This window comes from Gambusia affinis, linkage group LG12 (assembly GCF_019740435.1).
Source record: "Gambusia affinis linkage group LG12, SWU_Gaff_1.0, whole genome shotgun sequence".
In the NCBI taxonomy this organism is placed as follows: Eukaryota; Metazoa; Chordata; class Actinopteri; order Cyprinodontiformes; family Poeciliidae; genus Gambusia; species Gambusia affinis.
In genome coordinates this window covers 27,942,439-27,955,815 of record NC_057879.1, presented here as the reverse complement: position 1 = coordinate 27,955,815, position 13,377 = coordinate 27,942,439, and the positions used below count along the sequence as shown (strand labels likewise).

Below are 13,377 nucleotides of genomic sequence, written 5' to 3'. Positions count from 1 at the left end.
GATATAGAGGTATAGATGTAGAGTTACAGATCTAGAGTCATAGATCTAGAGTTACAGATATAGAGGTATAGATATAGAGTTATAGATATAGAGTTATAGATATAGAGGTATAGATCTAGAGTCATAGATATAGAGGTATAGATCTAGAGTTACAGATCTAGAGGTATAGATATAGAGGTATAGATCTAGAGTTACAGATCTAGAGGTATAGATATAGAGGTATAGATCTAGGGTCATAGATCCAGTCCTGGTTGTCCTGCTACCTGTAGATGTTTCTCCACTTCAACACACCTGAGTCCAATCATGAGGTCATCAGCAGAACTCTGGAGAACCCGACTGAACTGAGGAGGAGATCCAGGTTGTTGGACCAGAGAGACTCTAAGAGCTGCAGGACTCTGACCCCCCAGGACCAGGACTGCCCCCCCCTGGGCTATATATTCCCTTACAATATGATTAGAAGATTTGTTACATGATTTCTTGTTGATTAGATTCATGTCAGAGTATAATGGCGGATCGGTTTCAGCATCATTAATCCTCAGATTATAATTTTGTACAGAAAAATAGCAAATGAAACAGAAAGGCCTTTCTGAAGAAACTCAGGGATTCACAGATGTTTATAGTAAACTACTTTAACTCAACAGTTCAGTCATAAGAGGGTAAATCAGCTGACATGGGATATTTTTCTGATGAATTTAACTGTTTTTTGTTGTTGTTTTGTTGTTGTTTTAGTTTTGTTTTCCCCACCAGGGGGTCCCTTTTGTGGGCTCCAGTGTCCCCTTTTTCATAGTGGGCTGACAGGGAAGGGGGAAGGAGAGGGGGGAAGACATGCGGCAAATGTTGTCGGGTCCGGGATTCGAACCCGCAAGGGCCGCGTCAAGGACTGAGGGCCTCCAAACGTGGGGCGCGCTGACCTCTACGCCACCGGAGCACGCCCCAAATTTAACTGGTTAAAAACAAGCAAATCCAAATTAAATCCAGGTTAAATCCAGGTCAGGTTGTCAGTGGAAGCAGAGCTGACTGTCTGCTGAAGAGGAGGAAGAGGAGGAAGAGGAGGAAGAGGAGGAAGAGGAGGAGCTGATCTGTTCCTGATCTCTATAGAAACTCAAACTTCCTCCTTCAGTTCAGTTCAACTCTCCAACATTAACTCTGATCAACATGGACTATTATGGTCTGTTTCTGCTCATCGTCTCTCTACTAACAGGTCAGATTTACTTCGATTTCACTAAAATAATGATAAAAAATTAAAACCTGAGCCACTCTGGAAAACGTCTCTTCCTTTAGGTGTGAACTGTAAAGACCTTGTTCCAGTTCAGGAGGAAGAGTTCGCTGTGGAGGGGAGAACAGTTTCTCTGTCCCACCCTAAAGACTCCTCTGGGACGTATTTCTTCTGGTACCGACAGCTTCAGGGAAAATCACCAGAGTTTCTCATTTCTCACTCGCCTTCAGGAGAAGTAGGGCTGCAAAGAACCACTGGGCTGAAGATCCAAGTGGACAAAAATGAAATAAAGCTGCTGATCTCCTCTGCTGCAGTGACAGACTCTGCTGTGTACTACTGCGCTCTGCAGCCCACAGTGACAGGAAACACCAGAACCCTGTACTAAAACCTGCAGTGCTCCACAGCAGCCACTAGAGGGCCTCACTCCCTGTTAAACCATTAAAACCTGCAGTGCTCCACAGCAGCCACCAGAGGGCCTCACTCCCTGTTAATCCACTGGTTGTTGAGTCTCTGGACTGAAGACAGACATGAAGCAGTAAAGATCAGAGCTGCTGAGGAAGCAGAAAACTGTGATAATTCATTTATTACGTTTCTATATTTATTTTGTTGACACAAATAACTTTATTGAGTTATTTGTTCAGGTTACCATTTCTTGAACCTGACTGAGGTTTGATCCAGTCAGTAGAGCGAAATCCTGTGGGGTCCTCTGGACCTGATGAAGCACAGGAAGTTTAGCACCACCTGCTGGTGAGGAGTTTGGACCAAATGTGACCCAAAGAAACTCGTATCTTTTCAAATGACTTTGTCTCAACAAACAGAAATTGACCTGGTAGCTTTTCCTTCTTGAGTCTTTCTGAAATTAATCACCAGATGTAGTTTTGGCTGTAATTGGTTGATACATGAATCCAAATAAAACATACAACAAATATACCCCCATTGATTTATTGATTATTTACTGTAGTGAGTCATGATGAAGTGATGCAAAGTTTCACACAGCATCAGCATGCAGAGCCTGCCATGAGGAGTTTTTGTACCCTTTCATCAGAATCTCTCTTTAGGTGTGTTTTGTTAATCATCTCATTTAATTGAAGTAAAAATGGAAGAAAAATCTTTATTTTTAAATGTCAGAAAGTCTATTTTCTAAAATAACATGTCTGATCATCCCCTCCATAGAAATACAATCTGATAAGACAAGTTATTAATATTAACTCGGTTTAATCTCTGTCTTTAACTTTATACATATTGCTTTCTCTGTAATGCTAAGAAATGCAAATACAATGTAAGAGGGTTAGGATACATTTATTTACATACTTAACAGGTGAGAGTGAGAGATGGAGCAACACTGGGACGTTTCAGTTCCAGTTTCCAGAAATGAAAGTAAAATGAGTGAAGAACAGCAGAGCTGCAGTCAACACTAATTTCTCTCTGTGTTCATTTCTTCTTTCTCAACATGCGACTCAAACAGCGGCGAGTACAGCTGATATTATTCACTGTTCCTATTTGCAGCAAACTGGGAAGAATCTTCTCATTGCTTTCAGAAATACAAATTTTAATCTAATCATTTATTTTCCATGTTGTTCTTAACCAACATGAAAACTACATTGTTCATGTTGTAAAAGTGGATCCCACTATTTCATTCCAACTAAAAATAAAGAATTTTCCCATCAGCAGTTCAAATGTCAGTTTAATTTAGCTTCAGTTGATGGAATAAGGAAGTGGAAGTGAGGATACAGTGAAAGAGCAGCTAAGAAGAAAAATGGTAATGAAGGCAGAAGAGGCCAAACAAGGAGAGGAGCAGTTAGGATGAAACATGGAAGGCAGTTGGTATAAATGTTCAATAAGATCAGAGAGAGTGAAGAAACACCTGGAGGCTGGAGGAGGAGTGTGCTGGTGCCAGTTTTCAGGAACAAGGAAGATGTACAGAGTTGGTGAAGCCAGACTGAGGTTTGAGGTCTGTGAGCAGCAGTAGCATTTCATATCAACAAAATGTTGTATAGATTCAATTTTTGCTTTGTGGATGTTGATAGAGATGTCCAGAGATTGTCAGAGGAGCTGTGTTGTGTTTTATTTTATCTAGAAATGACAGGATTTCTAGAGAGGGGCTGTGGTTCTGCATGAGGAAGTCTGGAGTAGGAGAGAAACATGATAGAGTGGTGAAGGTCATGTATGTAAGACTGTGGTGAGGTAGGAGGGACAGAAGAGAGCGAGGTGGAAGTGGGACTTCACCAAGGATCGGCTCTGAGCCTTTCCAGTTTGCTGTGGTGATGACAGGAAACAGGTGTAACCTGATCCACCTGATGGACGGGTGGATGAGGTTAGACAGGAATCTCCATGGACTGTGATGTTTGCAGATGACACTGTGATCTGTGGTGAGAGCAGAGAACAGGTGGAGGAAAATCTCAAGAGATGGAGAGGAGTGAAGGTTAGATGCATCAGGACAGAATACGTGTGTGAACGAGAGGGTCTCAGGTGGAGAAACGGTCACATGGAGACGGTTTGACCTCCGTGGCCTAAAGGAAAAGCGAAAGGAAAGAAGAAAGAAGACTGAGCTTCAGTTGATAACAGGAAGACTCCTCCCAGTTTAAAGGTTACAGAAAGACTCTCCCTGTTGGAATAATCACAGTAAATAATTCTGATGAGATAAAATGTTATTTTATGATATATTAGACACTTTATTGGTACAGACAGAAGGCCAGTCATAGCAATCATATCGCAGAGATAAAGACTGATTTATAAAAACAGGGAAAAGAAGTCAGACCAGCCAACTAAGAGTCCAAAGAATTATTGTCATTTTAGAATTGCCTTTGACAAAATAATTAATTTTCCTGAATTTTAGGAATACAAAAGAGAGTACATAGCTTTGATGGAAAGATATTTGTGAAAATGTAAAGACCCCTTATGATGAATTGAACCATTGGAAACAGTGTTTCCTCACCCAGACAGGGTCACCGGGGCCCCTTTCTGGAGCCAGGCCCCGCCTTCTTGGAGTCCCCAGGATGGGGTGCTGGAGAGTTCCCCTCCTGGGGACTCCCTTCCTCTACTGAGGGACTTCTGCACTCACTTGGGGAATAGAAATGAGCCCTGGGAGGGCTGTGTTTGGGAGGATCGGCCCCCCGGATCTGAACCAGTGTTGTTCTGTTGTTGGACTTCTGTGCTCGCCAGGGACTGACTGTAGGGAACGCCACATTCAGGCATAAGGTTCTCCATACGTACTCTTGGCAATCCTGCTCTTCGAGGGCTGGTGTCCTGCAACTCTAAGATATCTGGTCCAACACACTTCAGTTAAACAGCTGAATCACCTCCTAAGTGAACTCAAGTTCTCCAGAGCCTTGACAATGACCTCATTATTTGACTCAATATTTGAAGTAGAGACGTATCATATCTAAAGGTTGCAGGACGCCGGCTCTTGCAGCCTGGACTTGCACACTTCTGCCCAATCCACAGAGATTTTCTCTGTTTCCTAATGTTTTAGGACAGCAGAGTTTCTCTTCAGGCAGATTTTACTTTGAGGTTCAGGTTAAAGGAAAGACTAAATGGACTTTAGGAGTGGCCAGAGAATCCATCAACAGGAAGGGAAACATCAACCTGAATCCTCAGGACGGTTTCTGGACTGTTGGGTTGAGAAATGGAAATGAGTACTTGGCTGCTGCTGGACCTTCAGTCCGTCTCCATCCTGGTCCTCAGAAGGTGGGGGTGTTTGTGGATTATCAGGAGGGTCTGGTCTCCTTTTATGATGTAGATGCTGCAGCTCTGATCTACTCCTTTACTGGCTGCTGCTTCAAGGAGAAACTCTACCCATACTTCAGTCCTGGTCTTAGTGATGGAGGAACAAACTGTTCTCCTCTGATCATCTGTCCTGTTGACCAGGCTGGTTGTTGATCTGATGAATCTCAAGAGGTGAGCTGGGAAACATCCTCAGTTCAGATCATTTTCTGCAGCTCTTTCTGATTCTGTTTCTGCAGTTTTTATCTTGTCACTTCAGATTTCTAAAACTACCAGCTCATTATTTCTTCTTGGATTTTTTCATGTAAGAAGTTGAAAGTGCCAGTTTGAGTTTGAATCTTCTCTTTGTTTTGTCTGCTGACTGATGATGAGATGCTGCTGCATTCAAAATATTTAATCTGGAGATTAAGTGACTTTAGAATCCGAACTATTAATTTTCATTTTTTAACTATTTCTTTCTAATACTCATTCTGATCTATAAAAAGAAAACTACTAAGATTTTATAAGACTAATCTGCTGATCAGAGTTGTGGTTTGGAATGTTTTGGGTCTGAAATAAAATGCCATATAATCCAACTGAAGTTCATTTAATCTTAATCCTGTAAATTTGCAGCTGTAGAATCTTCAAAATGCAGATAAAGATGAAGAAGCAACTCTGGGAAAAAGGTGCCAAATTATTTTGGATCACTGACTTTTCAGTTCGTATGAGAAATGGACAGTCACAGCTTTAGGTCCAACACTTTGGACCTAAAGGGGATGTTGGATCTCCAGTTTACTCAAATGGACTGATTGGGCTACATCTGCCAGCATTCATTGCACTGGAAGCCATATTTATAGATTTGACAACTACAATAAATGCCATAACTGCAGAGTTAAGGTTTTCTTTTGGAGAATCTCCAATGAAGACATCTGTGTGTAACTTGTTTGTAGCACTTTCTGTCATCTAAGCTAGATTTAACGCTTTGGGTCCATAAAGCTAACGGTAACACCCCATGGTCCTGCCAGTGAAACTGAGTATGTCTGACCCAGAAATAAGGACACTTTATAAGGATAAAGAATTTATTTACTAACTCAAGAATGGAAATTAAACCATACCACAGGTATCACTGTGGGAACCATATTTAGACCCAAATGTCTTTTTGTTACCCTTACAAATATTAACACAAATAACAAATAAAAGTACACAAGGTTTTATCCACCTACAGGTTGATAAATAGGGACTCTCCCTCTGTGTTAAACACCTCAATAGTTCGGAAATAACTTATTTATAACATTCCGGAACACTTATGAGTTCTTAATTATAATAACATTGTGCATACCATAATTGGCAGTGTTTAATTGGTGGGCCCACCAAACAGAAGAAAACAAATAAAGGCCTGCAAAATAGTCATTAACACCCCCGTTGCAGGCCTGTTGTTGACTCCACTCACCCCGGGTCCTCAACCCAAATGATGAAGGTAAGTTCTGTTAAGAAAGAGATTTCAAGTTAGCTTAATTTTGGAAAAAAGCTTGGCTCTCTCTTCCTTATGGTCCCGGGTCCTCTCAGCAGGCGGCGTGAGTCGACAAGAAACAACGATGCGTGATGACGTCACAGAGTTACAGAGTTTATTTCCCAAAACAAAGCAGAACAACAGAGATACAGATTCATTATCTGAGACAAAAGAATTAAGAAAGAACAACGACAGAGAAAGAAAAGGCAAAGACATGTCTTTGGAGAAAGCTGATGCTGAAAAAGGCAGAATAGGGCAGCCATCTGAATTATTATTATTGTGGATGCACTCTTATAGTGGAGGTGTGTCCTTCCTTTTTAATGTATTCAATTAAGGCGTACCTCTGTTTGACCAACCAGAAGCTACCTTAGACACTCAGAAAAACTTAGAACTTCCCCTGATTTCACGCCAGAGATCAAAGGCCATTTTGGTCTCTGGTAGAACAAAGGAGCAAGCAGCTGCATCCTGGTTTTCTGGGCTCTAGGGCCACCTGGGCAAATAAAACCATAAAATAAGACTTCACAAATACCTGTGAAATTCGGAGCGTCTCCCGTTATCTCAGAACAACTTAAATCCGGTAATTTGGTTCAAGGAAAGATTACCTTCACAAAACCTAGTTTTTGCTCATCTGCACTCAGCATCTCAAAAGATTTGAATCTTTGCCTTATCACATAAATCCTGAACAATTTTCTAATACTAAACAACACATTTTCATTCAAACAATTTCCATTTGATTCAGAAATTATCACAGATAGTACAATTTTCAAATACATTCATCATTTACTATTCTAAACTTAGATAATACCCTCCGATTCAGCTCACCGAAACGCGTCGCTCTCGGTCCTTCAGCGGTCCTTAGTCGGTACAGGTGAGCAAGCTTTTTTTTTTTTGCACAACTCTCACCCAAAGTCCCAGCGGGACTCCGCCAAGTCTCCTCGTCGACGTCCTCACCTCACGCTCTGCCCAATCCTTCTTCTTCTTCTTCTTCTTCTTCTTTCGCTCTCCTGTTGTCCCGCCCCCGAGCCAATCAGATTTCAGGAGAATAGCAATTACCCAATAGCAATTGTCCACACAGCATCCTTGTCTGTCACACTCGTGTTGAGGTGTACTTTCCATATAAACTACACCATATTTGTTCTCTCGTAAAGAAACAGAACACCACATTTTAACAACACATATTAACCAGTTTTTTACTTTACTCTTTTTAACTTTTTAAGTTATTTTTCTCCCACCATAAGTCTTGGAAATTATTATATCTTACTTTAAGATATTAAATTACATACATTAAATTTGTTAACCTTGTCATTTTTAAAACAACAATAACACACACCTTTCTGGGAACCCAGAGGGTTACATGTTCTTTGACCTTTTGGGCAGAAAACGACATTTAGACCTTCAAAGTATAACCTGATCAGTTTGTTGCTGTTTGTGCCTCTGGCATTTCTCAGTTCCCTAATGGTCCAATGGACACACCTGAACCACCTGCCCTCCATGTCCAGCATGTCATGGAGGATCATTTGAAGCGGCGTTTGCATAGTTGACGTTGCAACCCAGCAACGGTCAATGGCTCCAGCTGTTGGAGCCATTGACCTGTTCTTCTGGACATTATTCCCAATCTGAATGGGAGACTGATGGACTCACAGCAGGACAGGACTTTCTTTGAGTGTCTTGGCAGAAACAAATCAGTTTGAAAATAGTGATTCTTGCATTGTTTCCTATGTTGCTGATTGTATGTCGATCAGCAGTCAACAGGCCAGTGGCCTACTTCCTGAAAACTTCTGGCATCTGTGAGATGGCGCTGTGTGAACAAACACATTTCACAATGGCTTTTTATTGCATCCAGCCTGACGCACACCTGTGCAATAATCAACACAGGTAGCAACTGGTATACAACTGGACAGTAGACGACTGACAGAAACGACACCAAATGAGACGAGGAACAAAGAACACAGTGGGGTTAAATACACTGAGGGTAATCACGGAAACAAGACACACCTGGGAACAATCGAGGGGAGACAGGACAACACGGAGACGCAAAATAAACATAGAGAAAAACACAGATCATGACAATTTTGTATTTATGAAAATGTTTTAGATCCAAGAGTTCAGCTGATGAAGAATGGAGAATGAAGAAAGTGTTACATTTATTTTATGTTCAGATTTGAGAAAAAGAACTATCTGATCAGCAGAAACATATCAGAATACAAAATGATTTCCACTGTCAGGTGAATTCAAGAAGCCATGCTTACAGAACTGAAATTTTGAGGAAGATGTCACAGCATTTCTGGGTCACGTTTCCTCTGTCGTCACAATCGTTCTTAAAACAGGAACAGTAACTCTTCAACAATTCATTTGCTAGAAATCCCTGGAATAAGAAGCACCAATGTGATCCACTTTAGCAACATTTTTCACTTCTTTTAGAAGTTAATTGTGAAAAACTCACTGCAGTCCAGGATGAAGAGACCTGTTGAGAATACAGCAGCTGATCATCTATTCTGCCAACAGGATCCAGTAAAACCAGTAAAACCAGTTCCTCCTCAGCATCTGGTCCACTGCCCAGCTGCTGCAGCCTCGTCTCCTCTCTGGTGAACGGCACCTCTCCTCTCCACCAGGGGGCGCCATGCTCGAGTAGGCGGCGCTCTCCTGGTGCTCTGTGTTCCAGCATTGTGTCAATAAGAAGTGGTGCTGTGAAGAGAACAACAGTCAGACTGAATGTTGAACATCAGCTGCTTTCTCCTGCTGATTTAAACCTTGTTGGACAGATGGAACATTGGCTGTGGATTATTCTGGCTGCTCTTTTCTCTGGTAAGATACAAAGATCAACATGTTTCCTCTACATGGAGTACAAGTCTTTAAAGCTGCTGATTGTTCTCCTTTAATCAATCATCTTTATTGATCCATCTCTTCCTCTGCATGTTCTGTTCTTCCCCAGAATGTAAAGGAGACTCAGTGAAGCAGACAGAAGGAGAACTTGTTGCTGCTGCAGGACAATCACTGACTCTGGGATGCACTTATGAGAGCAGTGTGAGTGTCACATTGTTCTGGTACAAACAAGAAGAAAACAGCTACCCAAAGTACATGCTGAAGCAGCTGTCATCATCAAAATATAAAGCTCAAGATTTTGACAATGACAGATTTGATGCTGACTTCAATAAAGACGAGAAATCCTTCAACCTGAAGATCCAGGATCTCCGTCCGTCAGACTCTGCTGTGTACTACTGCGCTCTGCAGCCCACAGTGACAGGAAACACCAGAACCCTGTACTAAAACCTGCAGTACTCCACAGCAGCCACTAGAGGGCCTCACATCATTGTCTAGTTCTTTAAATTCCTAGGATTGAGTCTGGTTCTGGTTCTGTTTCAGTTTCTGGCTGGTTTCCTTTAGCAGTGTTTCCTTTGTGCTGATTGGTCCGTGTCTTCATGTCCACCTGTTTCTAAGCATTCAGACCTGAGACTGTTGAGTTTCAGCAGCTGCTCTGTTCATCAGACGCTCCTCCAGGAAGCAGCAGCTCTTGGTTCATCACGATCCTCTGATTCTCCAGTAGTTTGCTTTCCCAGCGGCTACAGCTAAAGCAGTCAGAACAAAACATTTGCTGTTTCACTCAACATATTTACTATTCTAACTTGGTCCTTGGTAGTTTTCTACCATAGATTGAACACTGTTTATAATTCTACAATCTTAGTAGATCTTTATGTTTAATAATTTTAGGCATGAAGAAAAACTAAAACCGATTCACTCATGTAGTAAATCTGGATGGTAGAAGGAGAAAAACCCAGATCTGCAGAACCCTGAACCTCTAACTGACCTGATCACACACTGACCAGAACCAGAACCAGAACATACTGGAACATGTCGGCTGGTTTGTGGGTCGTTCAGCAGGTTGGATCATAATTTGGTGAACCTTCAGAAACTCAGCTGCATTGTGAACAGTAACTCAGCCTGGTGGTGGCAGCAGCATGATGTGGGACTGTTGTCATCGTTTCACCCTCGCAGTCGCCTGACCATTTCTGACCATTTATGACCATTTCTGACCATTTCTGACCATTTCTGACCATCTTCATCCCAGTATGACCACAGTGGATTCATCTGGAGGATATTTCACACTAAGTCATCTGATGTCAAACTGGTTCCTAAACTGGGAGGATCACCAGTTCACTGGATCTTAGACCATCAGAGCCGCTGAAACCTCATCCTCATCACCATAATCAGTCTCAGTGGTTTCTGGTTCTCTGCAGCACCGACTCAATAACTTTAACTGGTTTCTCAGTCAGAAATCTCCTCACTGGCTGAACCTCACCTTCAGCAACAACCAGTTTCTCTCTGGCTCCTCCCACCACTGCTGAGCTCAGCCAATGAGAAGGCTTGTCTCTGCAGGGTTAAAAGCAGCTTGATGATGATGATGAAGGTCTGTTAGTCTTCCTTCTGCTGCAGTGGATCATCTCTGTAGATCTGCTGTCTGACCTGAACTCCTGGAACATGTTGCTTTACCTCCTGCTCTTCTCTCTCTACATCGGTGAGTATCAGAGCAGAGAGAAGCTCTGGTTTTCTCTCTGAGTCTCACTGCGACCACATGTGGATGGAAGAGCCTCTGAGCCTCCTGATTCCTGAATCTGCTGCAGACTGACTGACATGAACTTTCATTTTACAGCTCTGGGCTCCATGAACACCGTCACACAGGAGCAGAGGGAACACGTCGCTTCAGAGGGAAGCCCCACCAGTTTGAGCTGCGGATATACTGGTTCTATCTATAATGTCCAGTGGTACCGACAGCAGCAGAGATCCAGACCAGAGTTCCTGCTCTACGTTTCAGAGTCGGGATCCATCCATCCAACTCGCTCCGATTTCTCAGCTCACATCAATAAAACTCAGAAACGAGGAACTCTGCTGATCTCCTCTGCTGCAGTGACAGACTCTGCTGTGTACTACTGCGCCGTGACGCCCACAGTGACAGGAAACACCAGAACCCTGGACAAGAACCTGCAGTACTCCACAGCAGCCACTAGAGGGCCTCAGACTGCATGAACCCGAGGTTTCTCTGTAGAAACTCACTGAACCTCATGACAAAGCTGCTCCTGCTCCAGTTTGTCCAGCAGATCTAAGTGAATGGGAGGAACCGTTGTAAGCTGCAGGCTGATGAGCGTCTGGACGTCCGCTGGTTCTAACAAGCTGCTGGATAAGACAGAAACTTAAAACTTAAAACTTAAACCTCAAGACATGTTACCAAAATTAACTTTGCTAAACTTGGTATTTAGATTCTTTATTAGAAATACCAATAATTAAAATTAAATGCATTTTTTATCTAAAATTTTATGCAAACTGATGGTTTTTTGTTTGTTATGTTTTCCTAAAGTTTAAACAGAATCCAAGGTCTCTTAATGTACTTGAGGCCATTTTTATTCAGTTTCTAAATCATGTTTTAGCAGGTTAGTCTCCTCTGTACCTGTGTTGGTGTGTTCATTATTTCTCTTCTATTTACCATATCATATTTAAAGTGGGTTTATGTATCTGTGGTTTTATGATTTGCATTCTCTGTTTTGCTGCTGTTGGGCAGATTCATCTTGAAAAAGAGATTTTTAATCCCAGTGAAATTTAGTTGATTCAATAAAACAGACAGAATGAAACTCAACCTATTCTGTTATTTGAGCTTCATGATAAATTATGTCCCATATTTAAATATAAATCATTCTGACCTGTGAAAACAACATGAAGCCTTACGATGAATAAACAAGTAAATGATGTTTGATTCTGAAACATAAATTCTGATTCTAGTTTTAATCTGTTTGTCAGGTTCAACCTCAATAAAAGAAGAAGAAAGACGAATGAATTGGATTTTACTGGTGAGGAGAGCAGAGAGGAGCGTCGGATTGTCATCGTCTCCAAACTGGCTCTGAGAATCCTCTCTTGCTTCTCCTCCTTTATTTTGCCCTAATTTACATTTAGCCACCAGTTGGTCCTGAAAGGGTGGAGAACAAAACCCAGCTGCTAACACACATAAATCTTCTCTATACAATGAATCTCCTGCCTTAAGTACATGTGAGGGCATCTAAACAGTTCCTGTATCTTGGGGTCGCAACCTTTGACCCTTTAGCCTTTGGTGTTTTCCTGCCAGGTCAGTTCTCAGTTTGGCAAACTCATCACTTCCTGCAGACATCTATTCCAGAAACAGACATAGAATCCAACAGTCCTTAAATATAATAATTAGTATTTATATAGGTTGTTATTTTAACTCTATCACTGTTAGCATGAAACAACGGCAGAGAGTTGACTGGCTTGTTACTCTAACCAAGCTCACTAGGGACAAAATGACATTATTTATGATTTGGCGACCAGTTAGTATCGTTTCACTACTGCAGAATTACAGGCCGACCTCTGACCTCTGACCTCCCATTCATCAGTAAAGTTATGGAAAAAGCTGTTTAAACAGTTAAATAGCTTCCTAATAATAACCAACTGCTTTGACTCCTTCCAGTCTGGTTTCCATGGTTACCGCAGCACAGAGACTGGCCTAGTCAAAGTGTTCAATGACATCCATATAAATACAGACTGTGGGAGAACCACAGTGCTGGTTCTGGTTCTGGTTCTGGTTCTGTTGGACCTCAGTGTTGACCATGACATGTTACTGAATGGACTGGAGAGTTGGGTCGGACTCTCCGGTCCAGAGATCAACTGGTTTGAATCTTACATAAAGAACAGGGATTTCTTTGTTTCAATTGGAAACTTCTCATCAAACAGGTCAAAGGTCACATGTGGGGTACCCCAAGGTTCAATCCTAGGACCCTCTTATTCAATATCTATATGCTCCCACTGGCTCAGGTTATAACAGGAAATAATATCAGCTACCATAACTATGCAGATGACACACAGCTCTACATTATGATGTCACCAGGTGACCTTTGACCCCATCCAATCACTGAACAGATGCTTAGAGCAGATAAATGTGTGGATGAGA

At 41.9% G+C, this 13,377-nt stretch overlaps 3 gene segments (V, D, J or C); all 3 read left to right on the top strand.

The window, feature by feature from the left end:
* Positions 1 to 1,034: 1,034 nt before the first annotated feature.
* LOC122841774 lies at positions 1,035 to 1,965 on the top strand. The segment is given in 2 exon segments: positions 1,035 to 1,201; positions 1,282 to 1,965. Coding segments are annotated over 2 exon segments (366 nt in total).
* A 7,101-nt stretch (positions 1,966 to 9,066) lies between these two features.
* LOC122841769 lies at positions 9,067 to 9,727 on the top strand. The segment is given in 2 exon segments: positions 9,067 to 9,233; positions 9,361 to 9,727. Coding segments are annotated over 2 exon segments (378 nt in total).
* A 540-nt stretch (positions 9,728 to 10,267) lies between these two features.
* On the top strand, positions 10,268 to 11,570 carry LOC122841766. The segment is given in 2 exon segments: positions 10,268 to 10,941; positions 11,077 to 11,570. Coding segments are annotated over 2 exon segments (411 nt in total).
* Positions 11,571 to 13,377: the final 1,807 nt, after the last annotated feature.